Below are 15,344 nucleotides of genomic sequence, written 5' to 3' on the forward strand. Positions count from 1 at the left end.
CAGTCGATTACTGGGTGAAAACACATACGCGCACACAGAGTTAGGCCGCTTTAGCTGTGCCAAATTTGCTATCATATTATTTGGGTGCTCCATTTGTCTGTTGTTACAAGCAATGTTAGAACATAACTGCTTAAGAAACAGAACTGCAGAAGCAAAAATAGCACTTCAAGAAGAATATAGCTTGGCACTGGGGCCTTGTTGGGTATCAAAACTCCAACCACGATGTCTGCTGTGAACAAGAAATGTATTCTTACCTCAGGTAAAAAGTTCCACGAATTTTCTATAAAACAATTACACTGGTCAACAAGCATTTTGCTACTGGGAGTCTTTCACCTTTACTTTAACAGGTTTCACTTGCTGACTCCAAATATGAAAACCATTTTCGTCCAGCAGCACGTCCTATTTTTTAGTTATGATGTTCCAGGTCAACTAGAGTGACTGGACAGTAAAAGCAGATAATCATTTTGATAAATACCGGTAATTCCATTAGGGATGCCACTGAAATAAATGATTTCGCCACGCATTACTAACAGCTGTGAGTTGTTTACCTTATCATTATTAATTTTTTAAATTATTTTTAATTAGCAGAAAAAATATTTCTTACTGATTACCAAGTCTTATATGACTCTAAAGCATAATGACACAACTCAGACATGATGGTGCAGCAGGTGATGGTTTACTGTTAAACATAGCATTGCATTTCGTTTGTTAGATTCACCATTACTTTGAAAATTCTGTCAAGGCGATGGACAGAAACGGCAATGCATTTAAGAAATAAGTTTGGTCTTGAGAAAAGTGAAGGAAGGTGTTTTTATTGTTCCTGAAATCTATGAACTGATGCTTCATGATGAGTTCAAAAGGAAACTGAAGCCCACTGAATCAGCAGCATGGGAAGCATTTGTGCGGGTTGTCCAGAATTTTCTTGACAGTCACAGAGCAGAGAATTATGCTGAGCTTGTGAAGAACCTGCTGAAAGCGTATCAGCTTATGGAAGCCAGAATGTCACTGAAGATGCATTTTTTACATTCTCATCTCGATTTCTTTCCACCAAATATGGAGAATATCAATTATGAGCATGGGGAAGGATTTCATCAAGATATAAAGGTGATAGAAAACTGATATCAGGAAAAATTCTTTCCGAGTATAATGGATGACTACTATTGGTTCTTGCAAAGAGAGACAGATGTGCGGTACAAGCGCAAAAACAAGAGCCTCAAACATTTTGGAGCACACTGACCTCACTTTCATATTGAGGTAAAGTGACTTAAATATACTTTAACATGTCTTTGGTTTTGTCTTCTGGTTTGTTTTCAGAATAAACACATCAAAACAATTTTGGTGGGACAGAGTCCAAACTCCAGATATCGTGTTGATATATTGATATTGCAAAAGTGTCAAAACGTCAATGGTGTGTATTTCAAAAACCTGACGTGCTAGCTTAATTCCGATTTCATATATCAAATCAGTGTAAACAACTTAATAAAGAGCTGCTCTGAAGTTCCCAGTAGCAAACAAAATATATTTTTTTGTAGACCAGTGTTATTTCTAGTTTACTGTTATTACCACATTGCCTCATTAACATGGAAGGCATATTTTCTTAAGTCAAAACCTTTGCTGCTTCAAAATCGACATACAGTCTGCCCACATAATTCTTGGCACCCCGGTAAAGATGAGTAAAAACAGGATAAAAAAAAAATCACTTTTTGGTGAGTTGCCTCTATCTCACGGTGAACGAGAATTTAAACCTTTATTGAAACAAATTTATTCTGAGAAAAAAATAATACCTCATCAATAAATCATTTTTTAACAAAATAACATGTGCCACGGGCAGCGCGGTGGCGCAGTGGTAGCACTGCTGCCTCGCAGTTAGGAAACCCAGGTTTGCTTCCCGGATCTGCCCTGCGTGGAGTTTGCATGTTCTCCCCGTGTCTGTGTGGGTTTCCTCCCACAGTCTAAAGACATGCAGGCTAGGTGCATTGGTGATCCTAAATTGTCCCTAGTGTGTGCTTGGTGTCTGGGTGTGTGTGTGCACTCCCTGCTGTGGGCTGGTTGCCCTGCCTGGGGTTTGTTTCCTGCAATACACCCTGAGTTAGGTGGGATTGGCTCCATCAGACCCCCATGACCCTGTAGTTAGGATATAGCGGGTTGGATAATGGATGGATGGATAAAGCTCTATGATTTAAACAACAGCAACGTCTTCACTAAATGTGTCAGGCATGCAGTGTGGACTTTTAAAGCATCACACTGAAGGGCCAAAAACCACACCTCAGGCAACCACGTAGCATGTAGTGCTAACAGGACCACAGAGTGGCAATGTTCACAGTGAAAGAAAATGGTGATGTGGCAAAGGAAAAACAAATATAAAAATTACTAATGCAACTCCACAGACAATAAACTGCAAAAATAATTATAGCAGGAGAATCCCTATTGTTCAATACCCTGAAAATAACCAAGAATTCCTAAAAGCAAAAATTTACTGGAAGCAAAAAAAATGTAATTTTGTTTGTATTTTACTATTTGGTGCATTATTATGGGATTGCTGTTAATATGTTCTTATACTTGTCTAAGTACACGTGACTAACTGGGCAATGATACTGTATGGCAGTCATCAATTGACAACATTGTTTTAGCATGACTTAGTTTTAGTGTAGTAAAGTCAATCTGTAATATTCCATATTTTAAATTAAAAAAATGTTTAGGCAAACAATCATCTATAACTGAGCTGGCATCCTGCCCTGTGTTGGCTGGGATTGGCTTCAGCAGACCCCCGTGACCCTGTAGTTAGGATATAGCAGGTTAGATAATGGATGGATGGATGGAACATGTGCCATGATTATTGGCACCCCCAGAAATTCTTCTGAACAAAGTGTAACTGAAACCTTTTTTTTATCATTTATATCTTGTTTATCAGTGTGTAAAAACTTTCAAGCAGTAATCCATCCATTATCCAACCCGCTAAATCCTAACTACAGGGTCACGAGGGTCTGTTGGAGCCAATCCCAGCCAACACAGGGCACAAGGCAGGAATCAAACCCTGGGCAGGGCGCAAGCCCACCGCAGGGCACACACACACACCAAACACAATTTAGAATCGCCAATGCACCTAACCTGCATGTCTTTGGACTGTGGGAGGAAACCGGAGCACCTGGAGGAAACCTACGCAGACACAGGGAGAACATGCAAACTCCAAACAGGGAGGACCCGGGAAGCGAACCCAGGTAGGTTTCCTAACTGCAAGGCAGCAGTGCTACCCACTGTGCCACCGTGCCGCCTAAGCAGTAATCCATGTCTTCCAAATCAAATCCTTTCATTTATTCATCAACAGTGGAAATAGAAAGAGAACATATACCTCAAATGAGAGAAAATTGTGTTGACTTGTGTTAGTCAGGGAATGGCTACTCACCTGAAAATGTCCGTATCTACAGTTAAGAAGATAATTTAAAAATCCAGTCTACCTGGAGCTGTTGCCAACTTGTGTAGAAGAGGACATAAAACTATTTTGCCCCCACACATAATGAGCACAATGGTAAAGAGAGAGAGAGAGGTTAGGAGCACACACTGATACAGCACATTGCTGCACCCACCACACGACAAACCAACTCAGGATCCAGAGTAGGACCCGAGTGCAGCCATGCAATGGGTGACACCTCAGCACCACACTAGTTCAGGTGGAATGGAACAGTGTGAGGTTTTTTATGGTGGCTGGAATGCCAATTCTGCTACCAACCCCCAAGATTTTCCCTGCAGGTTGGAGGACCGACATGCAGGGCTGGATGAAGACTGGTAAAGGGAAGGTAAAAAAAAAAAAAAATCCCTAAGAATCAATGATAGAGAATTACAGAAACATGTACTGTAGTATCTTGGGGTCACCAAGTCTCCAGTCTCCAGCCTTAAGTCTCTCTTAAGGCTGCCAGAAAAAAGAAACCCTTTCATATCTTTTAACCACAAACTTAAGTGCCTGGAGTTTGCTAAATGCTACTGGAACTTTGTTTGGGAACGTATTCTCTGGTCAGATGAAATGAAAATTGAGCTTTTTGGCAACAAACAACCAAGGTTGGGGTATAAATAAGGATGGCTATACTGAAAAGAAATCTGCTTATGGTTTACAAAGTCTTAAATAATCTTGTTACAGCATATATTTCAGAATGCATTTGACCTTACACTCTAAATCGTACTCTTAGATCTTGATATGAGTGTCTGCTTATAATTCCAGGAGCTAAACGTAAAAGAAATGGTAAAGGCAGCCTTCTGCTGTTGTGCACCTAAAATATGCACTAGCTTTACCCGATAGAATTTTGCCAGGCTAATATAGTGGAGCGATTTAAAAAACCCGTTACTTTAACTTGGCTTTCTCTTAGCTTCATTTTAGTGCTACCTTGATAGTTCGCATACGCATTTAATTATCGGTTTTAATCATGGCTCCGAAATCCATACTAACCCCTACTTTCTCTGCTGTTCTTTTTCCGGTTTTCTCTGCTGGCGATCTGTGCCACCACCACCTGATCAAGGCAACATGCAGTCCCCACATTGATGGATTTAAAGCCAAATGTCCACATGACCATCATCGTCTAATTCTTCCATGAGAACCCTGAAAACAATGAGGACTTTTCGAGATCATTTATGTTAGGTAGAATGCCTAGAGGGGGCTGGGTGATCTCGTGGTCTGGAACCCCTGCAGATTTTGTCCTTTTCTCCAGCTCTCTAGAATTTTTTTTTTTTTTTTTTTGCTTTTTCTGTTCTCCCTAGCCATCAGACCTTATTTTTATTCTATGTTTTTAATTAGTATTGCATAATTTTATTTTTGTTTTTTTTTTATATCCTGTAAAGCATTTTGAGCTACACCACTTCTCCTCACAGTCAATTATGGTGGATATTCTGTGATGTTGTGGAGCTGTTTTACCTCCAAATAATAATACATTTTATTTACATAGCACCTTCTCTAAGGGCCCCCGGAAACCTTGTTAGGGTAGATTGCATCATAGACTCCATGAAATACTAGGAAATTCTAAATTTAAATCTGACTGCTTCTGGCAAGAAACTAAAACTGAGTTGTTGAAGTTGTTGACAATGATCCAAAAATATGTCCAGATTAACACAAAATTGGTTAAAGGTACATAAAATGAAGCTTCGGCAGTGTTTTTCTCATTTCTTGGGCCTAAGCCCCATTGAAAAAAAGTGGGGTGAGCTGAAGAGGAGGGTGCACAAGAGTGGACCTAAACCCTGGATGATCTGGACAGATTCTGCAAAGAGGAATGTCTTCTGATTTTCAGCTCTTAATTCTCCAGCCTTGTAAGATGTTATAGAAGGAGACACAGGGATGTTTAACTGGCAACAGGAGGCTATACCAAGTATTAAATGCAGGGGCGCCAATAAATGTAGAATATGTGGTTTGATTATAAATAACAGTTTCTTCATGAAGAATGTTTTTCTCAGAATAAATTTACTTCTGTTGAAGGTTGGATTTCTCTAGCATACTGCTGCTGGATTATGTGAATTTCCCTTTGGGATTAATAAAGTATCTATTTTTTCCCCATTGTGAGATTAAGGTAATTAAGCAAAAGGTGATTTTTTTAATAACCTTTTTATACTCATCTTTAACAGGGGTGCCAACAACTAAGAAGGGGACTGCATTTGGATAAGTTTTGCATTCACCGAGAGATCCATGTGCTCTTTAGGCTCATTGTAAGCTACAAGAAAAGACAAGGCACTTTCATAGTTAGAAAAAAAAGTTTCACTTTATAACACAATTTTATGTATGAAACTAATATATGACTATGAATATGCAACTTTGAATTGAAAAAGTACTTATATATAACATATCCATTAAAGCTCCACTCCAGTAAAAAAAAACAGAGACAAGTGGAGATGCTTACAAAAATTGGATATTTAGAAGCAGAAATTCCAAGACAATAAATAATAGAAACTGGCCCCACACATAGAGCAACATCCTTCTGTTGTTTTTGGACAAGCTATATAAAAAAAGCCAGTTCTTTTCTCTAATTCCAGGTACTGCATCGCTTAACAAGTTTATTTTGACAGAATGACTAAGCGAATCAGGATATTCAAATAGATAACTTTTTTAAAAAGGAGGCATTAAGGAGGTCATAACGTCATTCTCCTCTTTGTCATACACATTTAGTGCAATAACAGGTGTTAAAAGAATACAGCACTGCTCCAATGCGTCTTGATACTCTCTTCCTGTGAAGGAATCTGACTTGGATATGACAAATTTCAAGTTTTTCTGGGGTTGATGGTCTAAAGCAGAAGTATCGAACTTCAGCCCTGGTGGGCCGCAGGTTTTCATTCTAACCCTTTTTCCTAAACAATGACCAGTTTTCACTGCTAATTGATTTCTTTTCCCTTCATTTTAATAGCCCTGTTTTTAAGGATTCAGTCCTCTGAATTGATTTGTTTATTCAAATATTCAAATCAAATGAGCCAACAGATGACCAGCTAAATTGGGGCTTCAAACTGCAACCAATTCCACTCCAACCAGTCTCTTAATGAGAAGCTGATTCTTGCTGTTAATTAAACCCATTACTTAATTCCACGGCTAGTTGCTGCTCCCATTCTGCCACAGCAGACATTTCCCAAACTGTTGATTTTCTGTTTTTTCTAATAACACCACCGTCAAAATCCTTTGGTGACCTGAGAGTTCAACCTTACCGAGACCTTCACCTTTCTTTATTTTCAGATATTGTGTGATGGGCACAGGTGAGCTGCTCATGTAGTGGCTTGTTTCGTGTCTCATTATTGTTTGGCTGCTAATTAAGGAAAAAGAGACAACTAAGGGGTCTGAATCAAGTTAATTAAGACTAAAGCAAAAGAAGTTAATTAGCAGAGAAATCTGGTCACTAATTAAGAAGATGGTTAGAATGAAAACCTGCAGCCACAGCGGCCCTCCAGGACTGGAGTTTGACACCCTGGTCTAAAGCTTGGAAAGTTCGCTCATTTTGCTTAAAGGATTAAACAGTGATGCAGATTTTTTTATTTCATGTAACGAGCTACAAACAGTACAAGCCACGTACAACAGCTGAGGATGGGACACTGGGCTTTCTGGCCTGTTTACTGGTGATTCAAAGACAAACGACAAAAGAAACAAGTTTTTTTTATTTTTTTTTTGTACTGTAACAAAAAATGTTAACATAAGATAGCATGCTATTCTTACAAAAAGCAAACTGAAACAAATTAACCAAATGAAAACAGACTGTGGTTGTTGACTTCTCCATGAAACATCGACATCTGGCCATCTTTCATGGAAAAAGAAGAGTTCATAACCATATAAATCTCCTGGGCAGTTAGGCATCATAGTTTGGGTTTTTACGCAAGATAACAAATCCCTCTAGGATAGGTGTGACAGGCAAATATTCCTCTGTCGCAAGCTCTGCCCGCTCTCCATGTGCAAGAAGCACCGGCGTAGTGTGGGTCTGGAATCCAGTAATGGCTTTTGGCTTTCCTGCTTGGCCAACAACATCAACAGCCTATAGGGGATAAATAAATCCACTTTGATTTTTCCATTGAAACAAACCACTCTTGGCACTTTTTACAAGAGAATAGCGTTCAACAGCACCAACAGACATTTCTATCAAGTGTTAAAAATTCTGGCTTGCATATTTTTCACTTTGGCATGAGAATATACAGTACTTTTTTCAGGATTTACAGCTAACGTGAAAATGATATTAGCCACTGCTGCCATTCTTTAGTGAGACTGAGTGGAACTCCTTTGAGCCTACCAAAAGGGGACAGGCTCTACATATTTCACTTTAAAAAAGAGATAGAACAGTCAGCCTGAACTCCATTTAGTACCCATTGCTATTCTTCACTATAAATCTGTCAAAGTATGTTAACATGCTAGAAAATGAAGGATAAACACCGAAATACTATTGAGTAACATCAGCTTATTGCAAGAAGCAAAACTCTGAATTTTAATACTTAATTCAATAGTGGCAGAAGATTAAGGGAAAAAAATTAAAATAATAAGAAATTATATATATAGCATAAATTTCATAAACTTTATTAGGTGGCCTACATACTGACCTGACCCACTCGGACAGACACAGGTAGGGGCCTCAGCTCTTCATCAAATGTCACCAGCATGCGTGGCTGCATTGCTGCTACTAATCCATACAGAACGTAGTGTGACTTGCCTAGAATAACTAGTAAAATAGAAAAGAGATGGCATCTGTGAGAGAGTTGCAAGCACTTCACAGAACTGTACTTGTATACATATATGCAGAAAAGGTTAATCTGAAAATTGTACCTTTCAAGACCATTCTTTGCAATTAAGACATCTTTATTACTTTATTTGCCAAGCAGAAAAATGGATTCACAAAACTCAACTGATAATCAACGTTTATACACAAATTCTTATGATCATACAAAGAAACGTAAATGAATGCACTTTGGAGTTGCACTTGGAACATAACATACATAGACCAGAAGGCAAAGCACACTATGTGACAAAGAGAAAAAATAAAACAAAATGAGCAGCTCATATTTCTATAGATTTTGTTTCTTTGTCCAAATCACATGGAACTGATTAAGTCCCCTTTTTCTGAGGTCAGAGACCTGAGGGAAACAAATTCTAAAAACAAAGAAGTTCCCATTCATAAAAATATTTCTGACAGCCTTAAAACAAAGGTATTTTTAAAACTGTTAACTGACTGGTTGTGGTGCCCTATGGTACCTCAGTACACAAGGGTTACACGTTTATAAAGTACAGCTGATATTTTTTACTACTCTAGAAACTGCTCTGAATGTTGTAATTATCAGTTTCTTTTAAAAATTGCAGTGCAGTGCTGCAGTTTTGCAAATGTAAAGAAAAGCCATTCTGTGTCGATGCTAAGCCAGAGAAAAAAGTTAGTGTGAAGATATTGTACACAGAATCGTTCTTATTTGAATATTTAAGAGTCTGAGTAAGCCATAACAACACAAACAACTCACACACTACTACAAGAACTAACAAACATCATTGTCAAATGTCTTACTGTTTTTGACATCCAGGAAGGAGACAAGAACGGTCAGAAGACCAGCCACAGCAACCTGACTCATCAGTTGCCGATCACTGTGGTAAGGGCAGAGGGTTAGAGTTCCTTTGCCCAGATGGGTCAAGCCCTGCACAGCATAAGACATATACAAGAGATATAGGTTATCTTGTTTGCTCTCAACTTTTAACAAGAAGACTAAGTATTCTGTAGTTAATTTGGGTAATGTCCTGCATAAATCAGCAGAGCAAAATTACAATCCTTACCTGTGCCAGCCTGACCATGAACAAGTTGTTTGGATCCTTAGCATGATACTGTGCCAACTGTCTGAGCATGGCTGCCAACCTTGCATTGTTTGTGCCTACAAAAGGTAAATGAGAACACGATTGATGCATCCATCATTCCCCTAATAATCTAGTGCCAGAATAGACTGCAGGGCAAATCAAAGTTATCCACACAGACTTACCACTTCCAACAAGTCCCATTGCAAATATAGAGTTGTAAGAGACTTCAGGATCAGCATCATGTGAAAACTTGCTAAGAGTGTCTAAGATGTTGAGCCGGGGGTTGGAAACTGAGATAAGGGCAAGAGCGAGGGGTACTGCCCGTCGAAGTGCAGGTTCTCCATATCTCAGCTGAGAAAAAAGGCAGAATGTCAACACTAGGTGATTACCCTCAGTACTTAATCAGAGAATATCTACTCTATACATATAAAATCCTAAGCCTGAAGATGCAACGATTTTATGTGACTTTTTTTATCACGCTTTAAATCAGGCTTATTTTGAAACCTACATATATATGTTTGGTATCATTCTTTTCAGAATTTATCTAACTTTAATTTGATGATGTTAGAGTTACAGATTCTTGTTCCGTTTTTAAATTATAAACTACAAAATATCAATAACTCAAGTCCCGCAAGACAAGACTTGGCATGGCAACAGTAGCAATTCAGCAGCTGATCGAGCAAAGAGGAGGTATATATATATATATATATATATATATATATATATATATATATATACACACACATATATACACACACACACATACATACATATATACATACATACACACACACACACACACACACACACACACACACATAAATAAAATACTGTATTTGTTTCTCATTGTATCACCGTTTAAGGGGGTTTTGGAGGAGCGACCACATCTCCTTGGAGTGTGTTCAGCCCTTCTCTTCACAACGGGAGCGGCAGACTGGCCGCAACTGGGGGTTAGCCGCCCTAGTCAAGTTATAAAGTTAACTGTGTCAGTTTGTGGGGCGTCCCTCATGTGGGCTGTGATTAATGCCAAGACATGGTTGGATATAAAATGCAATTTCTCATTCAATACATAAAAGAAATACAAAGTGGAACTGACCAGGTGGCCAAATGTCCTCAGGGCCATTTCTGCTCCAATCTCTTCTCCCATTGCAATCAATGCAATGCCCAAAACTGCAACACCCTGTTCCATAAAAGGATAATAATAAAATAAACAGCAGACTTACTAGTGAAACCTAATGCTTCATTCCCCACACAGCTGCAATTCAAACATGCATATGAACAGAATATTTTATTATTAACTGCAGCAATATTTTCACAGAAATACTTTTGCAAAACAATCCAAAAGTGACAAAACAGGAAAAAATACTAAAATTGTTTACAATTATAGCACAAGTTAAAAGACATGCTAAAATTTATCTTGCAGCTTAACATTCCTACATTACAATAGTAAGTGTATCAAACATCTAAACTAAACATGTGCAAACTTACTTTGTGTAATTCCTAACCAATCAAATATGTCAGAAAGAAACAGGCAAAATGTATTTGTCTCACAACCACAGGAGTAACAGGGTTCATGTACTCTCTTCTGTGATAAAGCAGACGTAAAATGACATATTCCTTCTTGCACCCTTATTATTAGTTTGTTAAACATTATGTGATATATACATTTAGCATATAATAACCAGCAATCTTTGGTGCACTGAATTATAATCACTTCACCTTGAATATGGACACAAAGAAAGAACTTCCATGTGCTTTGATCAGTTAGATGTTCCAAACATGCATGTTTACATTTATTATCATGTTTTTAGTATAATGAGATTCTTTCTTGCATGTATCTCAAAGACTAATGACATTAGTATGATAAAAATACTAGACAATGAATACAACGCCGGATCATATACCAGTATAAGAACACATACATCACATCCACTTACTTGTCAGTATGAGTGGCTGTTGGGTGATCATATGATACAAGTATAAAAACAGTCAATGAATTTAATTATTGGAGTGTTAATAATCCTGTGCCAATTTCCCGGAACAGAAATAATAGATTTTTAATAACACATTGCTTTTCTAAGACTTCATGTGTTACAAATGTCCTAAGCTGAAGAGAACTGTAATCAAGCAATATTCTCAGCCAAATTCAAGACTCATGTAATGCTTTATGGCCCTAAGCTGAACAGGTCCATTATCAGGTGGTTATGCAGCCAGTGGGAATGGAGTACACTATGCATCGATAGAAGTCAGTAAGCATGAAAGGGGATATGCAGGTTTACCTTAAGCTGCCTGAGGAAATAAAAATATTGACAAGTCTTCTTAATATTAGCAGAGTTGTACCATGACAACTTCAATCTATCAGCAAGATCAACTTCAAGGAAACTAAAGGTCTCTACAGCATACTTTTCTACATAGATGAAAATGTGGTTTTCTTTCTAAGGTCTATGACCAACTCCTTGATTTTACAGAAATTACGGCAGAGATTGTTGCCATGGCACCACTGTTTCAGAAGGAAAGTCTCTTATCATCAGTGTCTCAAGTCTCTTATCATCAGTGCCTGACCACAAAGTCTTAGATGAACATGTAGTACATCGGTTTGCAGGCTGGTGGAAGGGCAGGGGGTTAGTTTAAGGTTTGTGCCAGGATAACATGAAGTGCAAGGGATAAGGCATTCTCTGTCAAGGAACTGCAGCGATAAGCAATGTGGGTGTGGTCAAAACAATCTACATTTAATGTGTTCCAGCAACTCTCTTTAAGGCATTTTATTAAAATGTGTATTCTTTGGCATTGGGTAAATGTTATCATGAACTTTTCATACACTTAAAAAGTCTTTCAAAATGTCAGTAAAAATTCCACATAATTGATTGCCATGGATTTTTAAAAATGTGCCTCGACACTTCATCTGGACCAGCTACTTTACAAACATTATCTTGTTTTAAAATTCTGCTTCAGACATGCATAGAAACATACAAGGCTGATTTCACTTGGTGTTCATGGATTTCACAAGGCTGTTAAGATCAAATACAAAAATAATTACTTTCAATTGGCAGAGAATATGTACATGCGAATTGACGAGACTTTAGCTTTAATCCACAAGTATCTGTATTCACTACATTATGTGTATGACCCATTCTGTTGTATTTTAAGTTTATACCAGTATTGACCAGCATGGTATCCAAGTACTTTGCTGAACTTGTATCTGCATTATTTGTATGCCTTTATATTGCTGACCTTTACATTATTGAAGACTCACACTAACAAATTAAACATGGCATTACTGATCCATAGTTTCCAATTAGGAAATGAGCAATATGATTTCCTTGTCACACAGTTTCTGATGAAACTGAGGAGCAGCACTGCTTCCTCATTCCAGATCTGCTGATGTATCTCTAAACATTCCCTAATCTATAGATTTAAAACAACCTGTGTTTTTTCTTTCCACCTAGTATGTTGCATTTGTTACTGGAAATTCACACTTCAGTCTCTACTTGTATGATAAACCTCTAAACATGACAAACATATTTCAGAAACTGAGAATAGCAGAGAGGTCAATGGGCCATGATTAGGTACCAGAAATTGTTTAAGAGGCTTCCAAAACATAGTACAGTCTGTTATTTTGTTCCACTTCAAAAATTATAGAAAACAACCTCCAAGATAAAGCATTCAGTTCCTTGCAACACCTAAATGTGCAGCCTCTAGACATTGCTATTTGTAATACATTGAAAGGTGAACATGATTCAGTGTTACAACTTTATTCTGGCTATGGCTAGGGGCAAAAAACTAGAATTGACAAAAAACATGAAAAGTAATGGTTGAGTGAAGGATGTAAACAAAATTAAAATTTCAAACATCATAATCATTGTAATAATAATGATAAAAGTAAAAACTGCTAACATCCCCATTACTCTTACTCATTACCCATCCCATTTCAATTCAAAAGAATACAATTGTGTTTTACAGGGACCATCAACAAAAGCAAAAACTGATCAGCGGCAGGAATGTTTTAGTCATGTGCAATTTGAATAAACACACACAAATAATGGATACATATACACCATCTGCATAATATTGTGTATGTCTCCCCTGTGCTACCAAAACAGTTCAAACACTTTGAGCCATGGACTCCATACAACCTCTCAAGTTGTCCTGTGGTATTTGGCACTAATACATTAGCAGCAGATCCTAGAAGACCTGTAAGGTGCAAGGAGGGGCCTCTATGGTTTGGACTTGTTTTTCCAGCACATCCTACAGATACTCAATCAGATTGAGACCTGGAGAATCTGGATGCCATGTCAACACCTTGAACTCTTATCATGTTTCTAAAGCCATTTCTAAATAATTTTTGCAGTGTGGCAGGACACATTATCCTGCTGAAAGAGGCCACTGGCATCAGGGAATCACACTGCCATGAAAGGGTGTACAGGGTCTGCAACAATCTTTAGGTAGGTGGTCAAAGGTGTGTCAAAGTAACATCCATATGAATGCCAGGACCCAAAGTTTCCCATCAACAACAACATTTATTTATATAGCACATTTTCATGCAAAAAAATTTAGCTCAAAGTGCTTTACAAAATGAAGAATAGAAAAATAGAAGACACAATAAAAAATAAACATCAGAATGTTACTCAGAGTATCAAACTGTCTCCGCGAGCTTGCTTCTCTATAGCGCATCCTGTTGCCATCTTTTTTCTCGGTAAACATTGAACACGCACCCGGCCGTCCACATGATAAAAAGAAAAAGCAATTCAGACTGTGCCACCTTCTCCAGTGGCCTATGGTCCACTTATAACACTCACTCAACCATTGTAGATGCTTTTGGCAGTAGACAAGGGTCAGCATTGGCACTCTGGTCTTTGGCTAGCAGCAAGCTGCAATGTACTATGTGCTCCGACACCTTATGGCCAGCATTAACTTTTTCAGCAATCTGAGCTACAGTAGATCTTCTGTGGGATCTGACCAGATGGGCTAGCCCTGTTCTCGACGCAGATCAATGAGCCTTGGTTGCCCATGATCCTGTTGCTGGTTCACCAGTTGTCCTTCCTTGGACCACATTTGGAAGGTACCATCCACTAAATACTGGAAATACCCCACAAGACCTGCTGTTTTGGAGGTGCTCTGACTCAGCTGTCTAGCTATCACAATCTGGCCCTTGTCAATGTCACTGAGATCCTTAGCTTGCTTATTTATCCAACTTCCAACACAAGAACTGTTCACTTGCTGCCTAATAGGTCCCACCTCTTGACAGGTGCCACTATAATGTAATAATCAATGTTATTGACTTCTCCTGGAGTAGTTTTAATGTTGTGGGTGATAGGTATATACAAGAAACAACCTTGTATTTGTCAACATACAGACATATTCTTGGCTTCAAAATGGATGTATTAAAAATCATTTTGGTCTAATGCACTATTAGCTTCAATTTTCAATTCCAGGGAGATATTTTTTAATAAAATTACTAAACACAGCTTTAATGAAAAAAGAAAGTATGAAAGCACAGTACAATTACAAAAAAATACAGAATTTATTCTTTAAACTAAATGGACCCATACAAATTTGTTTGATAATTTTTACCTGTATACTCTTGATCCCTACTGTATGTAGCACATAATCTGTATATATAATAGATTGTTTTAATTTTCTCCTTCATTTTGTGACATACATCAAATAAAAAAACAGCACAAGCTAATATCTGTAACTATCCATTCAATTAAAATGAGTATACCTGATGAGAGCCCATGTCAGCCGAGCTCTCTTTCTTCTCTTTATCTTTTTTATCTTTCTTCTCCTTGTCTTCTTCCTTATCCTTTGAGTCATAGTGCTCACTGCAAATATGAAGTAGCTGCTGTACCTTCAGCACATTACCAGATCCTATAGACACACAACACAGAGAAAACCTGATTGTAACTGACCTAAGCAGCAAGCATAGTTTTAATAAGTAAAGTCTGCTTATTTATTTTGATGGTGATAAATGCGACTGACCTGCGTAAGCACAGACATCCACTAATGCATTTGCAAAGCTACGGAAAGGCTCTGGAACAACCTGCAGGGCTGCCAATGTGGTCTCAATTGCTTCTCC

At 38.0% G+C, this 15,344-nt stretch overlaps 1 protein-coding gene across 1 annotated transcript in view; it reads right to left on the reverse strand.

Annotated features, from left to right (window-relative positions):
• Nucleotides 1-7,092: 7,092 nt before the first annotated feature.
• Nucleotides 7,093-15,344, reverse strand: part of psmd2 (proteasome 26S subunit, non-ATPase 2) — a 32,578-nt gene continuing 24,326 nt past the window's right edge. The window contains exons 14-21 of the mRNA XM_039765299.1: nt 15,248-15,344; nt 14,991-15,136; nt 10,365-10,448; nt 9,451-9,619; nt 9,251-9,345; nt 8,988-9,114; nt 8,038-8,156; nt 7,093-7,481 (exon numbers count right to left, since the gene is read on the reverse strand). The exon at nt 15,248-15,344 is cut by the window's right edge and continues 5 nt beyond it. Of these exons, the coding sequence (XP_039621233.1) occupies nt 7,299-7,481; nt 8,038-8,156; nt 8,988-9,114; nt 9,251-9,345; nt 9,451-9,619; nt 10,365-10,448; nt 14,991-15,136; nt 15,248-15,344 (1,020 nt within the window). The 3' untranslated portion in view covers nt 7,093-7,298. The remainder of the gene's footprint in view (nt 7,482-8,037; nt 8,157-8,987; nt 9,115-9,250; nt 9,346-9,450; nt 9,620-10,364; nt 10,449-14,990; nt 15,137-15,247) is intronic.

This window comes from Polypterus senegalus, chromosome 1 (genome assembly GCF_016835505.1).
Source record: "Polypterus senegalus isolate Bchr_013 chromosome 1, ASM1683550v1, whole genome shotgun sequence".
Taxonomy (NCBI): Eukaryota; Metazoa; Chordata; class Cladistia; order Polypteriformes; family Polypteridae; genus Polypterus; species Polypterus senegalus.